This window comes from Rhagoletis zephyria, unplaced genomic scaffold (genome assembly GCF_001687245.7).
Source record: "Rhagoletis zephyria isolate East Lansing unplaced genomic scaffold, Rhagoletis_zephyria_1.1 Rzeph_scaffold_04383, whole genome shotgun sequence".
Classification (NCBI taxonomy): Eukaryota; Metazoa; Arthropoda; class Insecta; order Diptera; family Tephritidae; genus Rhagoletis; species Rhagoletis zephyria.
The window spans coordinates 8,889-24,427 of NW_016161466.1; the positions used below are offsets into that span (position 1 = coordinate 8,889).

The 15,539-nt window shown below is 35.5% G+C and overlaps 1 protein-coding gene across 1 annotated transcript; it reads right to left on the reverse strand.

The window, feature by feature from the left end:
• Positions 1–252: 252 nt before the first annotated feature.
• Positions 253–11,698, reverse strand: LOC108370668 (sodium-independent sulfate anion transporter-like). The gene is made up of 6 exons (XM_017626047.1): positions 11,576–11,698; positions 10,991–11,412; positions 1,767–2,544; positions 1,246–1,548; positions 1,028–1,173; positions 253–947 (listed from the first exon to the last, which is right to left on the reverse strand). Exons 2-6 carry the CDS (start codon positions 11,351–11,353, stop codon positions 618–620), a joined length of 1,920 nt encoding a protein of 639 aa, XP_017481536.1. The 5' UTR covers positions 11,354–11,412; positions 11,576–11,698; the 3' UTR covers positions 253–617.
• Between the last annotated feature and the right edge of the window lie 3,841 nt (positions 11,699–15,539).

Below are 15,539 nucleotides of genomic sequence, written 5' to 3' on the forward strand. Positions count from 1 at the left end.
TAAGTCAGATACATATCGTTACCTTAATACATATAGAGGCCCTATCTAAGATTTTGGTTTCTTTATGGGGTCATGAAAAAACTCCATAGAAAATCAAGTGCTTTTACTGGAAATTTCTTTCGAAGGCTGTTTTGTTGAAAAAAATAACTAATTTTATGCTGTATTAGTTATTTTTAAAAACCAATGGGCTTTTAGTGATAAGTCAGCAGACTGTTCAACAGTTCTGGATTTGAAAACAAAATGATTTAGGGCCTTTCTATATTAAGGTAACGGATATGTATTTATATACAGTTGAAGGACCAAAAATGTATTTTCGATAACAAGTCTTTTGTTCAGCAGTTTTAAATAAAAGCTAAAACATTTGATTTGATATGAGAAAAAGTATTTTACACTCAACTATTGAATATCAAAATATCCATGTACATAGTGTGTAAGTATTTGTTTCAAAATTAATTCTTAAGTACCAGCATTTAGCTATTAAAACATACACATTTGCCCTGTTCTCTTAAGTAACAACCTTATATCACACTTTCACTATTTCACATATTCATTCGATTTAGTCATAGTTTTCCGTATCAGCGATTAGAGTTAATTTGCAACACAAACAACTGCCTCGCTCAATTTTCTTTGCCAGAAAGCTCCAATTCCAAATGTTCAGCATCGTATATAACAATCAGCCCTTTGTTGAGGCCCTCAAACACCTGCCCGACGCGGGATTGTAAATTATAGAAGTAGAGCTTTTGATTGCGCGCCTCGAAATCATTAATTAGCAGTGAGACCACCTTGGCAGCTGTGAAATCCGCACCATAGATGTAGGTGCAGTCAATCACTACCGGCAGCGTAGATTTGCGACCTTGTTTGTTGATTACGTTGCGCACGAACTCAACCGATGGGAAGATGAGACAGCGATCGGGTGTAAGCATGAGATATTTGATGCCATTCGAAGTCTGAATCGCAAAAAAAAAAAACAAATCCATTTAATTTATTTCCAAAGAAGAAAGTACAATTTTTTATTTAATTAACTTACAGTTGCGGTTTCGATGCGCAATTTAGGACGCGCTGCGCTGTACAGAATGAAAACAATATTGACGCCTATGCCAACAAGTATGCCGATCTGCAGCGGTAACAAAAGACAAGCAATAAAAGCGCTGATACCAGGGATGAGATCAGTTTCTGCAAAAAGGAAACAAAAATTTTGTTGAATAAGAAATGTTAACTAACAAAATTATACCCATTTGGACTCACTTTTGCTTCTCCACATTGGCTTGATTACGCGATATTGTATCATGAAGATCACTGCAGCCAGGATGATGGCAGCTAAAGCAGCTTTTGGAATGTAGTAGAAGGCTGGCGTAAGCCATAGCAAAGCAAATATGACAATGATACCGGTATAGAGGTTGGACAGCTGTGTCCTAACGCCACTAGCATTTAAAACGGCGCCGCGCGCGATCGGCCCATTACCACGGAAGCCCTGCGCAAAGGAATTGCCAATATTGCAAAGTCCAATGGCAATTAGTTCCTGATTCGCATCAACGGGCTTGCCATCAGCTGTTGAAAATAAAATTGATATTATAATAAGTATTATTCGCCTACGTTCTATGCATGTAGTTATTAACATACCAAAAGCTTGCACGAGGGCGGTATTCTCCAGCAACGATATTAGCGGTACCACAATCAAACCAGCACCCAGACTGCTAACCATCTGTCCGAAATTCTCATGCGTCTCAATTACTTCACCGCTGCTAGAATTGGTGTANTTAACTTACCAAAAGCTTGCACGAGGGCGGTATTCTCCAGCAACGATATTAGCGGCACCACAATCAAACCAGCACCCAGACTGCTAACCATCTGACCGAAATTCTCATGCGTCTCAATTACTTCACCGCTGCTAGAATTGGTGTAGGTGGTCATGGAGAATGGCGGCACTTTGAATTCTGGCAAACCCTTTGGCACAAAGCCGACCATCTTAAAGATATCAATGCCCGAACTAAGCAAAACATAGCCCAAAAGGGCCACGAGTATGACAAGCACAGCATTACGCGATGTACCGATCAGCCAGATGATCTTCTCAAGTACACTTTGCCAACATTTTTTGCCTTCTTTGGGACCGATCTTTACCATAGTCATAGCACGCATGGCCAGCAATAGGAAGACACAACCGATGCCCAGCGCAGCATCATTCCAGCTAATATTTTCAATATCGTTTATTATTGAGATCCACATATCGACGAAGGTATCACCGGCTGTGCTTACGACTAGTATATCTTTGAGTTGTGAGGTAAAAATGATGAGCGCGACAGCACTAGTGAAACCCGCACTAACCGGCCCTGACACAAAGTCTATGAGGAAGCCGAGCTGTAGTATGCCCATCAGCAATTCAATAATGCCAGTGAGGAATGTAAGTAATATAGTTTTCTCCAAGCTACCACGCGCAGTTTGATAGACAAGCAGTGCGGCAATGGCGGTAGGACCAACAGGTACATCTTTGCTGGAGCCGAAGAGCACGTAAATGAAACAGCCGAAGAAGCAACCGTAGAGACCATACTGTGGGGAGAAATGAAGAAAATGCAGATTAGAAAGAGCAAATTATTTATCGGTGTGCTCTATAATAAATAAAAATATAATTTAGTTTACATACATAGGTCTCACAATCAGCTTTGATTTGGTGCGGTTATAAGGAAGCCTACTAAATATAGACGTATGCATGTTTTGTATCAAGCATACATTTTTTTGCAAGACGTCAGATGGCTAGGAAAAGCCTGACAGGCAAAGAAACATATGAGGCCAGTCAGTAGCCTAACTGACATTCCACAAAAGTTTAGGTGCACTTTAACATGCCTTACTGGAAACGAAACGGTAATAGCCCGAAGCACGCCCTTTTAGTTTTCTTTTACTATAATATATAGTATCACGTAGGTGCGATCAACTTGTTAGGAAAATACCGCTTTAATTTTGCCCAGGCCCCCATGGCCTCATACATATTTCATACATATCGTGAAAGCGTCCTGTTTTGGTGAGAAACAATAACTTTAAAAATTTTCTCATTAAAACTGAAGGTAAGGTAATCCAACGTTCGAAGGAACCCCACTGTGATACCCTAATAGAGGCTGTTTATATTCTTCCCCGCTAGAGTTGATCTCTATCGTCGATCTGATTGAGATCACAAAAACATAGATACTAGTCGTGCTCAGTTCAGTGCGAATGTCGGAGGGTGATGTAACGAATGTCGGAGGGCCAGATATGTCGTGCTATCCTACACACGGACTCTGCAGACTGGATTCTATTATATTGTTCGATACCGTTTTTCTCTAAACAGAGTTTGCAAGATCATAGCAAACTCAAAGCTTAAATACATATATACATACCTACCCCATCATCTGGAAAATGTTTAATTTCTTAAGGGTTACTGGGTGCTTAGATTACTTACTTAAGGCTTGGACACTCTAATATTTTTGAAAGCGTGTAGCTCATACCTGATAAGGCTATTATTGGTGGCACCGAAGTCCCTGGGCTCAATGCTAGAAGGGCAATGCCTAACATCTCTTTTTAATTATGTGGTAGCAAGCGTATCAGGCTCCAGGGATATTAAAGGCAACTGTGTGGCAGATTAAACAGCTAGAACGTGTACCCCAGAGCTGGTCTCCCCAGGGGGTGGGAGTGCATTTAACTCCACGTGGAATATTCTTAGACAAAATTCATATCTGCTCAACGAGCGCTATTCGAAAACCAGGACAAGGTCTTTTGTTGGCCGACGAATTAAATACTTAGATCGATTTGAGACTGATGATCGCAATACTTCAAGTGTATTTTATTTTCTTCCGGCCGGCAGTTACGGCCAAACAATTTTTTTTTAACGTACATACCTACATACGTCACTGGTATTACGAAATATCAGATAAAACTCGGACTTATTTGCATTTGTGAAGGACAGATACAAATTTGAATTTTGTTTAAAAATTCATTCTAAATGTTCTTTTGTTTTGTTTACCTTGAAGCAAGTAAAACCGTATTATAATGAATAATTTAACGGTAACAGCAATGACAACAAGTTGTTATAAGACAAAAAAAAATATATGTGGGAGAAATAAACGCCAGCGACGCGACGTAAACAAAGGAAGTGGAAAATTAATTTGAATGCAGTTTTGGTGATCAAATTGGAGTAATTAAAATATATTTAAAACCAATGAGATTTGTTTTTGTGATTATCTGGAGTACAGGAAAACTACTTTCGGAGAAAGTGATCATCACTTATCTTACATTATCCAGAAAGTAAGTTTTAATTGCAGACTCCGCAATGAGTTAATGATGAACATAATTTGAGTGTGTTATTAATATGTAGGTGTACTGGTATATGTACAGTGGGGAGCAGTGATCAGTTCATAGTGCTTTTTGTTAAATATTTACAAGGTTTTTAAAGTTAAATTTTTTTTGTTTTTTTTTACAAAAATATGGTTTATGCTTTATGCAAAAATTTTAACCAAACTTTATACAGAGCTTAGATAAATTTAACAAAATTTCATTAAAATTTTGAGCTTTTTAATCTGATATTTTAGATTTTTTTTTGAGTATGAAGTTTCGCAAATTTAATAATTTTAGTAAAATCGTGTTGATTTGGAGATTTTATTTTGGTGAAGCATGAACCATACTTTTATGAAAAAATAACAAAAAAAAAAAAAACAATTTAACTTTAAAAACCTTGCAGATGTTAAACAAAAATCACTATGTGTGTACTCATCACAATACAAATACAATACAATACAATGCACTACATTTACACTGAAAGGTTTTAAGTGTCTTGTACAATATATTGTACAAACGTCCGCAAAGGTTGCAGTTGAAAAGGCAATTGGTGGTTTTTGAAGAGCTTGTGCGCTGTTGTTGCATTAAAGGGTAGGTTTTTGATTTCTTGATCTACTGAAGGCAGAAAAACCGGGAAGGTTTATTAAAACGGGTCACTTGTATTTAAATTGTCATTGTATCTGAAATTTTTCAAAATTTCTTTACATAATTCTCTTCTCATGGAGAAAATTTAAAATTTTTTAATGCAAATCTTAACTAAAGAAACTTAAAAAGATATAAAATATTAATTTCAACATATCTGCAGTAAAATCAATTATTTTGTACATAAATAAGTTCATTTTCAATGAAATAAAAGTTTTATTCCGTCAAACTTAATGAAATATTTATTGAGTTTTCTTGAGTGCTTTTACTCCTTTGCGGACTTTTGTTCAATATATTGCACAAATTTGAGGTAGCAGTAATAGCTGCCCACAACAACTTTTGAATTTTTTTTTTCTTTACTTTTGGTATTATGAGGCTCTATGAACCCTCTAATTAAGAGGAAACACTTTTATATTAATCGGGGACGGATTTGACCGGAAAGGGTTAAAAATCGATTATAATAACTATGTAAAATCGAAAAACGCTGATGAAGTTACAGATTCCCCAAATTCTGAAACAGGCAATTAATGAGAATGGAGAATTCTTTTTAAAAAGTTTTAGAAAAACCTAACACATCTGATTTGGCTTGTAAGCGCTGTTTCAACACCGATCTCGGCAATATGCCAGACTCTAACTGTTTCTTAAAAATACTTCACATCCGCATTCGCATCCGCATGCGCGGATGTTAGCTGTTAGATATTCGCATCCGCGGATGTCTGAAATTCAACATTCACAACATCCCTAGTATGTATGTATGTAAGTAGCACGTTAAAATGAGAACGGTTCGAAAATTTTGAAAAAACAGTTTCACAAGAGTGTGTGAAGTTCGTATGGCGTCAAAGTTATATATGTATGTATGCATTTGAAATACTAAATTAGTTTACATTCCTCTATATTTGCTGCATATGCATGCATGATTTGACTGAAAGAAATTGAAAACTTGGCTTGTTTGTTTTGTTAAGAAACAAACACAAATTTTTATTGCATAGAATTGAGAGAGAAAAAAATAATCTGCCTATGAATAAGCTGGAGAAAAAATAATTGGCACATTAAACATTTTTGCAATTATTCAATTTGTGTGCGTTTTGATATTGTCACATAAGATTAGGGATTTACGGTTTTCGTTTTTACAAAAAAGAAAACCCTTTGCGAATTTGTCGGACCAGAAATCGCAACTTTTAGCACTTCTAATAACGGAATCTCCAAAATTTTATGGCTGGCCTTTGTGACCGGGACAAGAGAGCTCCTGGGCTTAGAAAGGCGATTGCCAGTGCGCTGTATAATGATTTAAAACGTCTCCAAAGTGAATGAGCGCATTAATGGCATAAATACTATAAGTGGTCTAAGGATAATGATTATTTTTAACCGAAAAAAATTAAGCTACGAAAAAGGAAAAAAAAACACAAATAATTGATAAAATATGAAATGCTAAATACGTATGTATAACAAAATATACGACTATATTCTCGTCCTACAAATTTATCACATGCGAGCCGAAATCGTAAGGTTTGCATTTCCGTATACACTTTTATTCTATTACTATTCAAAGCTTGTGAAGGTCAAAGATATATAGCATATTAAACCTCCATACAGCCAAGACAGTATGGTTATAGAATAATATAGCAATTTATCGGATTGACTTATACAAAGCAGTATTCAGTAAGAGCATCTTAAAACATATACATATGTATATATACAAGCTCAAAAAATCACATTTGGCTGCGTATGAGAGACTTTGCGAATGTATGTATGTAACCAGGATTCCATGCAACGTTCGATGAGGCTATATGAGGATAGCCTACACTGAGAAAATAATTTAGTTACGTCAACTAAATATGTTCATCTCAAGACTAGATATTGATATTGCTACACTATGTGGTTATAATTTCCAAAGCATGTGTTGAGATAAATATATTTAGCTGACTTTTTTCTAAGTGTATCTGTTTAAGAAATAGCCACCAAAGTAGCTAAAGCTGATGCCAAACAAAAAATTAAAAAAAAACACACAAGGAGATTTTTTATTGATTATATTGACCGATCTCGTTAAGAGATCGCTGTCAAAAAGCACATTTTTAGATTATAAATAAGTTAACACATTTTTTATTTAGCTGTCTAAGATTACAATGACATTAATTATTCTTACTTTGTTTGTCAACAAACTTGACGAATGTACCATTCAAATGAGCGCACTTGCTAATTAAAATACATATGTATATGTATGTACATATGTGTCTAAGTATGTGTGTGTGTTATCAACAATACCAGCTAAAGAGGTTTTTTAAAACTGTTGTTAAATGAGTCAATGTATACTTTGTTTTTAGTGTATTTGTATTAAATTTAAAATTCAAACTTTCTATTAAGTTTTGTAATTTGCTGAACGATGTGAATTAGGAAGTAAAATATTTGACAAATATTTATTTAAGAATAAAAAAAAAAATCCAAAACACCGTGCCATATTGTAAGCATGAGGAGTGTCAAAAACATCTGTAAACATATAAATTTGAATGTGGGTACAAAGAATTATTGGCTTTTAAGCTAAAAATGCCCAAAACTGAACTCAATTAGGTAATTTGCAAAGGCTTAATTTTTTAATATATTTTTTTATTAATTTGTTGTTTGTTATTTATAGACTTTATAACAATTATACTAAACAATTTTATGAAAAAAAATTTACGTGGCGAACTTAGCTTAATGGGTTGTTAAGTTCCGACGTCATAGAAATAATTCAAAATTGATCACATTCTCGACTAAAATGCTCTACCAGTCACAATGGAATGGCCCAGCTATAACTTCTACCTATACGTAAATTATTGTTGTTTTTCCACACCATTTTCATACAAAACGGCCTCAAGCTCAATAAAATTGTTGAACTCTCATACACAAATTTGAGAGTACCGTTAATATTTTCATGATTAAATGATCGGATCTAAATAAAATTAGGATGAAACCATCTCTGAGGTACCAAATTTCCTTTCAAAAAAGCATTACAGAAATCGGTTACCGTGGTCCAAAGTTCTAGGGTAATATAAATAAAAAAAAAATATTCCTCCTCGTCTTTTTGAAGTCGTTTCAAATTAGATGTCAATAGCCAACTTCATATAACTTCATGATAAAATAATTTTTAGAAGGTAGTTTTACTTCTTCTTCTTATCCGCCATGTTAGCTGTCTGACAGAAAACGTGTTTCGTATTTTTTGTTGTACCGACTTTTTCAAAAAAAAAATCCAGCTTTTGACGTTGGAAAAATAAAACAAAGAAAAGCTAAACATATATCTAAGTAGAGAAATTTTCGAATATTTTGTAATAATTTTCTTCATAAAAAATTAACTGCTGCTTTCGTGGATATTGCAACACACGGAATAGATGTAAGGACACAGCTATAAGAGCCACCGCACACCACAGACTTTATCGGCCGCCTATTTAAATGATAGGGCTCGCTTGAAATATGTACATGAAGATGTATGGAGGTGCGCACATTACACCAGCTTAATCGCTCTGACCAATAAGTTGTGGTGCAATGGAAAGACTANGGTGCGCACACTACACCAGCTTAATCGGTCTGACCAATAAGTTGTAGTGCAATGGAAAGACTAGCGAGCACGTCTAAATTGGCGGCCGATAAAGTCCGTGGTGTGCGATGGATCTAATCCATTATAAACAAGAAATATTGCTGTATACAATAATGTAAAATACGTATATTTATATTAAAAATTAAGTGATCAGTTATGAAACATATAAATCTTTACATGTTCTGTTAAAAAATATCTAAAATAACAAGCGATAATCCCCAAGTTCTATACCGTAGCAGTGGCCACATTGCGTGTTTGTCACAGACACGGTTTATGTCAAAAATTTTGAAGTGAAACTACCTTCTAAAAATTATTGTATCATGTATAACTTTAAAATATTCATTAAAGATTTTTAGATTTTAGATTTTTATTTTTAATTCAGTTGAGGAAGATGTCAAAATTTAAATTCTAACTAACGTTTTGAAAATGTGTATGTACCTTTTCTTATTTTTTTACAAGCTTTTATTTAATTTGCTTTGTGTTTGATGTTACACTCAATCCTGTCAAAGGGCATGTTTTTGCCTTCTTACCGTTGCCTAGCTCACGTATTTTATAATATTGTAGTTTAAAACAACCACATTCAGGGCAACTATCTCTTCTTTCCTTAGAAGACATTTTAAGAAATGAACACACAATTTTCTCACTCTTTGCCTTTAATTTGGAATCGAAAATGTGGAAGAGAAAGGGGGCAATCAAAAGGCGATATTTTTCGGAAACGAAATCACTTTAACATACATAACAAGTTCAACAGGCGAAACTTTTTCCATTTTTTGTTGTAGGCTTTCTTTACATCCTTTACAAAAAAAACCTTAAGACATACGTTACGCTGAACAAAAAGGCTTAAAATACTATCTCCATTTTGAAAATGAAGAAATTTGTGCATACTAGGTACGTATACATATTTCCCTCGTTTGTGTTCCGGTGGATATAATTTTCGCATGGTTGAAATCAGCGAAAAAAGTTCTATCGATCCGCGTTTTTTTTTTATAGCTTAACAGTTGTGGTTCTAGACTTGTTCCTTATTTCTTTATCTATTATATCTTTAATCCAGAGGCGTAACTATAGGGTGGCATGGCTGGCAAAACGCCACGGGCCCCCGATCCGAAAGGGGCCCGGCCCAAGAGACCGCGAGCTCAGGAGCATCCTAACAAAACTAGGTACTTAAAAGTTATATTTTTTTTAGTACTTAAAATCAAATAAAGTGAGACACAACTAAAGACCATATGAGTCTTTCCACAGTAGACCGATTTTGACGGTTCCGACAAATGATTAATACATTATAAAAATACACTCGATTACTAAATCTCAGTCGGATATCCCAAAAACTGAGGGACTAAATTGCGTAACTACTTAAGTGGTTTATTAAAATTAAATTACAATGTGACGATTTTCACTGGGAATTCCAAAGAATTTGCCACGGGCCTCAGATGATATAGTTACGCCACTTCTTTGATCTTTAATATACCATACAATTTTAGTTCATCTCATGAGTAGATCAGTAGAAGCTGGTTTAAATATTTAATTAATTTTTTATACGACAAAATACACTATACATATGTATATAAAGTACAAAACACGGTTCATAAAATGGGATCAAATTATTATCTCTTTCTATATGTATACTCCTTAAATGCAACCTTACAATGCAGTCGGAAAACGCAAATGTCAATATTTATCCAACATTTAATAATTTAATCACGATTCAATATGAAATATGAATTAATCCGCTAGGTGGCGACCTATCTCAGAAAATTTATCAAGCACGCCCTGTTCCAGAAATCGTTCTGAAACGTCCTATCCCAACTGCGGCTTCAAATACGGCGTATATCAACATATTTTAAATATACTTTCACTTGAGATAGAGCTTTTTAGAAATAAATTCTGTCCTAGGGCGTTCCTCAACCCAATTCTAGGATAGCGCATTTTTCAATCTAATTCTGAGATAGGGCGTTCTTCAGCCATTTTAAAAGTTTTGCATTTTGCAGGAAAAAAAATTATCGGAGCTGTCAACTAAAAGATTGCAAAGAATGTTTACATGATTTCTTGTGGTAATTTCCAAGCCATTCGAGTATTAGGGTAAGAAAAATATACCAGTTAGACACTTAGTAACACAACTAACATACCCATCAGGAGCTTCCATAAGCGAAATGATATAATTAAACAGAGAATCAAGATTGTTATCTATGTACACAAGCAATATATTTCCCAAAAGAAATTCATCAAAATTGCGCGAAAATCTGTTGAATGTCTCTTAGCTAGCTTCTAAAAAGCACTGCAACCAACCGAAAGTCTGACTATAACATGACTATCTCTTTTATGGAAGAAGTGTAGTATAAGCTAGTCCACCTTTCATCTAAAAGATGTGTCTAATCTAGCATATGTGTCATAAGTCCACTAGTTTGAAATCAGAATTCTACATGGTTCTATAAATCCACTTCACTTTGTGGATATCAACATCACCAAAAAAAATCTTCCACTCACCTGTAAATCCAGTCCCGTTATGCCCGCATAAGCCAATCCCTGAGGTATCACAGTTAAACCGACGGTTATACCAGCCACTAAATCACCAACAAAATCATTTCGATCGTATTTGGGTAACCACTGTAGTATTGGTAACCGTTTGTAGAGCATCTTTTTGCGAAACACCTGCGAAGCAGTACGTTTTAGCCAATCACCGGTTGCATCACAACAACCACGCTTACTTTGTGGATCATCATCTTGTATTATACAATCACTGCTGCCTGTATACAGACCATTAGGTGGTATATCTAAGGTTACTTCCGAGCCATAATTGTCATTGGCTGGTCCACTCGGAGCGACTCCACTCAATCTGTCGGAAGTCATTTTTCGTTTGGTGTTTATTTAGCGGGGTTTATGGATTAACTAAAAATAATTTGTTTACACTGCAAGCGAAGAAGAAAAAGGAATAAAACACTTTATTTAATATTGGAATATGCACACGCGTTGTTTTAAAATTTGAATCTTAAGATCCTTTAATTAAAGACGTATTGACTAATTTAATGTATAAGTATTGCTTAACATACACACACACTAAGTATTTAGTACCTAAAGTACACAGAGTATTGCGTTGCACGTGGGCGTGTGTATTATTTATTATCACTTTAGTATGTATGGGTGCTTGCGTATTTTGTGAGGATTATGGGTAGCGAACGTGTGCCACCAACTCGACGGCAGTTATGCGAATGCCAAAATATCGATGAATGTTAGGTGTAAAAAGTGTGGCTCGATCTTGCACGGCCTCAAAGCGGGTGTGCCAATTCTGGAAAGTACGGAAATCCCGAATACACGAACTTAACACTCCAAGTGCAACGAAAGCAGAGCAGCAGCTGAAATTAGTGCACGGCTGCTGTTGCAAGTGGCTGCAACTGTGATTTTAATTGGCGGTTTTGTAACCGAAATCGAATCGTAACTTGGTTAAGTTGTACGCTGAACATTGATCGCTGCCGTCGAACCCTTTTGTGTTCAATGTCGTGTGCTCAGCTGAGCGACTGCGCTGTTTACCTGTTGAGTAAGGAGGCTTTATGAGCCAGCCGCTCGTATGTTTGTTTGCCAATGTAATGATGATGACGGTGATCGAGGCAAAAAAGGGAAATGCAAACATAAGTTTAATGTGCGAAAAACAGACGCTCGACACTTACATCTTTAAATACGATTTTTGCAATTAAAGTACTGGCAAGTGTACAGCCATAACTACCTCAGAGCAGTGGGAGAAATTATAAAGTAATCAGTATTAAGTAAAGCTAACTGACATACATATGCATACATATNCTCTGCCCATGCCTGATGATGACGGTGATCGAGGCAAAAAAGGGAAAATACAAATATAAGTTTAATGTGCGAAAAACAGACGCTTGACACTTACATATTTAAATACGATTTATGCAATTAAATTACTGGCAAGTGTACAGCCATAACTACCTCAGAGCAGTGGGAGAAATTATAAAGTAATCAGTATTAAGTAAAGCTAACTGACATACATATGCATACATATGTACATATGTATGTATATAAGTAGCGTGCTTAGACTAACTATCAAAATTGACCCTTTTCCGCGTAGCGAAATAATTGCGGTTCTTATGGAAATTCAATCAATTGTAATTGCTTGTCAGCTTGAAAATGTTTACATCTTATATGTATGTAAGTACTATGTACTAGGTAAGTGCTACATTACTCAGCGTGACCGGTAAGCGATCGTGTGAATGCACGCCGATCAACGCTTCGATCTTGAATGACAGCATTGAAGAGAGTGATAAAAACGTGCTGCAATTGTAATTGTGTGAATAATGAGGGGCTAGGGTAGACAACAACCAGTAGCACGTGCTGAAACGACAAATGGCTGAAAGCAAGACACAAAAAAAAAACAGAAAACAAAAATAATTATGCACACCATCAGCGTTGAAACACAATTCCGGCGAACGGCGAATTTTTCCCCAGAAGAGCGAGGACGTCAGCAACTTTCGCCCAAAAATTTCACTCAGTAAAACACAATGACGGCGACAACGAGACCAGCTGCTTATGACAAGGTAGAATTAAATTTTTACAAACAATATTATTAATATTTAACAAAAACTAATACAGTAATTATTAATTTCGATTTAAAAACTTTAGAATACTTAGCATATGGCCACAATGGACCTTTTTTTCCGCTGGTGCCAGCCACGACAATAGAAATTAAGGCGAATTCAACGCTCGTGTCCGGACACTTTTTGTTAGTAATTTTACGCGTTCTTCTCCCACTCTGTCTCACTGAGAGCGCGACAAAAATGTGCTGAACACTCTTTGTTCGAATCAAATTGATTTTGATTTTTGTCCGAACGACTTCACGATTCGGGTTGCCGCGTTCTCTTTTTTATGCGTTTGCTGCGAATTGCATGTATTCTTTGCCCTCAAAATCGTATGTGGTAACAATATCATCAGCTGTTTGCTTCGGATCTAAATAAAATGTGGCCGAACTGAACGGTGAACCGTACTTCAGCCCCCTCTCCGGCAAAAATGTCTTAAGAGCAAATAAAAAGTTGTCCGGACTCGAACGGTGCACCCGAAGTCTATCGTCGGCAACAGTCGTCGGACGCACTTTGTCGTTTACTTTAGTTGTGTTTTAATTTTTAAAGCGAATGTTCGCGGCGAAAAATTCGCCGTTCGCCGGCATTGTATTTCAACATAAATCTATAAAAAAAAATGTCAACAAAAATATTGCCTTTGTATATGTACATGGCTACTAGGCATGTGATGCCTTAATTGCGAAAATCACAAATGCAGTATGCCCCACACACCCTAGCTCCCCTTACCATCGCAATTTAGAGCGTAATGCATACGATCATTGCGAGTGATCAACAATTTACCAGACTACATAAAAGCTTGTGACGCATTCAATCAGCTCCGGTTACTGTTTTTGTTGCTCCTGCTTTTTTGTTATAATTAAACAAAAAGAGGAGATCAATTATGCCCAACAAGATTGTATTACGTAAAGGATTTTCTGATACTAAATATTACAGGTTCATTAACAAACAAACAAAAAATGTCGCCATACCGATTGCAGGTGTTTAAAAATAAGATACGTCTGCCCGGAATTTCAAAAACCACTACGCATTGCCGCACCGTCAACACGAAATGCATTTATTTCATTGAAAAATATTTAAAAATATCTACTAACAAAAGTATGTGTGATAAGAATATAACAGATTTCTTAGTATTTTCAAACATAAGTGATTTTAGTTAATTAATTTTAAATGACTCAGTTTCGATTTGGCAAATCGGTCAATCGTATCACATTTTGTATTTATTATTTTGCTCGCTGTTATTGCTGTTTGATTGATAAAGCAAGTATGTATGGGTATTTAAGCAATTTAATGAATGCCGAATATTTCGTATCTAATAAAAACTATGCGATGCCTTATGCATTAAAATTGACCTTAAACTCTGCGTCGATTTTCAGTACAAAATCTTGAGTATGAGCTCACTTATCCGTGCAAAGGTAGAGTCGAGCTTCAGCACACTTTCTATGCACGATGCACAATATTGTTGTTTTAATATTATTTTTAACCAGATAACCTGATAACAAGGCAAAAGTGAACAACCACATTGTTTCCATAGAAATCAAAAAAGGAAACATTGTCGATTCAAAACTTCTGATTCGATGAATGTTTCTAAATTACTTCCAAATGGAAGCCTGCCATATTTTCCTTGCAGGATGGGTGGAGAAATGGCATGTAATTGTGTTAGAGTCGATTTCTTAATTATTTAGAGCAGGGCAGCAGCGTTGCCACAAAAAAATTATACAATTTCTCAAAAATAAATGAAAAATCCTCAAAATCCGAACAAATTATATTAGTAATGCAGATATAATTTTGTTCTCTCCATTCGTTACCGAGATTTCGCAAGTTTAAAATAAGTTGAAAATATAACGATGGAATTAAAAGAATTGTCGATAACATTTTTAATATTGATCAGCAAATGCTGATGTGCTTAAGAGCGAAAAACACCATATAAGCGGCTTGACAAACCAAGCGACACCAAGCTTAAAGCTATTAATATTGTGAAATGTGAAGAAAAATCAAAATTTTTTGATTTTCTGGCCGCCATGTCAAACCCCAAGGCGTGTTCACGATTTGTAATTCGCTCTCTCATTCGTAATTCGCTCTCCCATTCGTCATTCGCGTAGCCAATACAATACAAAATTTGAGAGCGAATTACCTCATTTATAGGTAATTCAGATCGAATTACCATGCGAATGACGAACGAGTCGGTGACTGCTCTAATATTTATCGGAAATATATCGAAGTTGTCACCGACCTGGTCCCATTTGCCGGCACTTTTTCCAGTTATAGAGTAATATTAATTCAACAAATAGTTCTCACTTCTACCATTTTTTCAAATTATTGTTGCTTTTCCACAATAAGTTTTCATTAAAAAACGGCCTCGAGCTCAATAAAAATTGTTGAACTTAATTGTTATAAGGCCATAAAATAACGAAAACAAATAACTTAAGGACGAGCACACCTAAAAGTTA

Coding starts and splice junctions, on each gene's coding strand:
- LOC108370668 (XM_017626047.1), bottom strand. CDS start 11,353: ATGACTTCCGACAGATTGAGTGGAGTCGCTCCGAGTGGACCAGCCAAT. Junction 2,545..10,990: donor TAACGGGACTGGATTTACAG/GTGAGTGGAAGA, acceptor TTCTCCCCACAG/TATGGTCTCTACGGTTGCTT. Junction 948..1,027: donor TGCGCATCGAAACCGCAACT/GTAAGTTAATTA, acceptor TTTGCGATTCAG/ACTTCGAATGGCATCAAATA.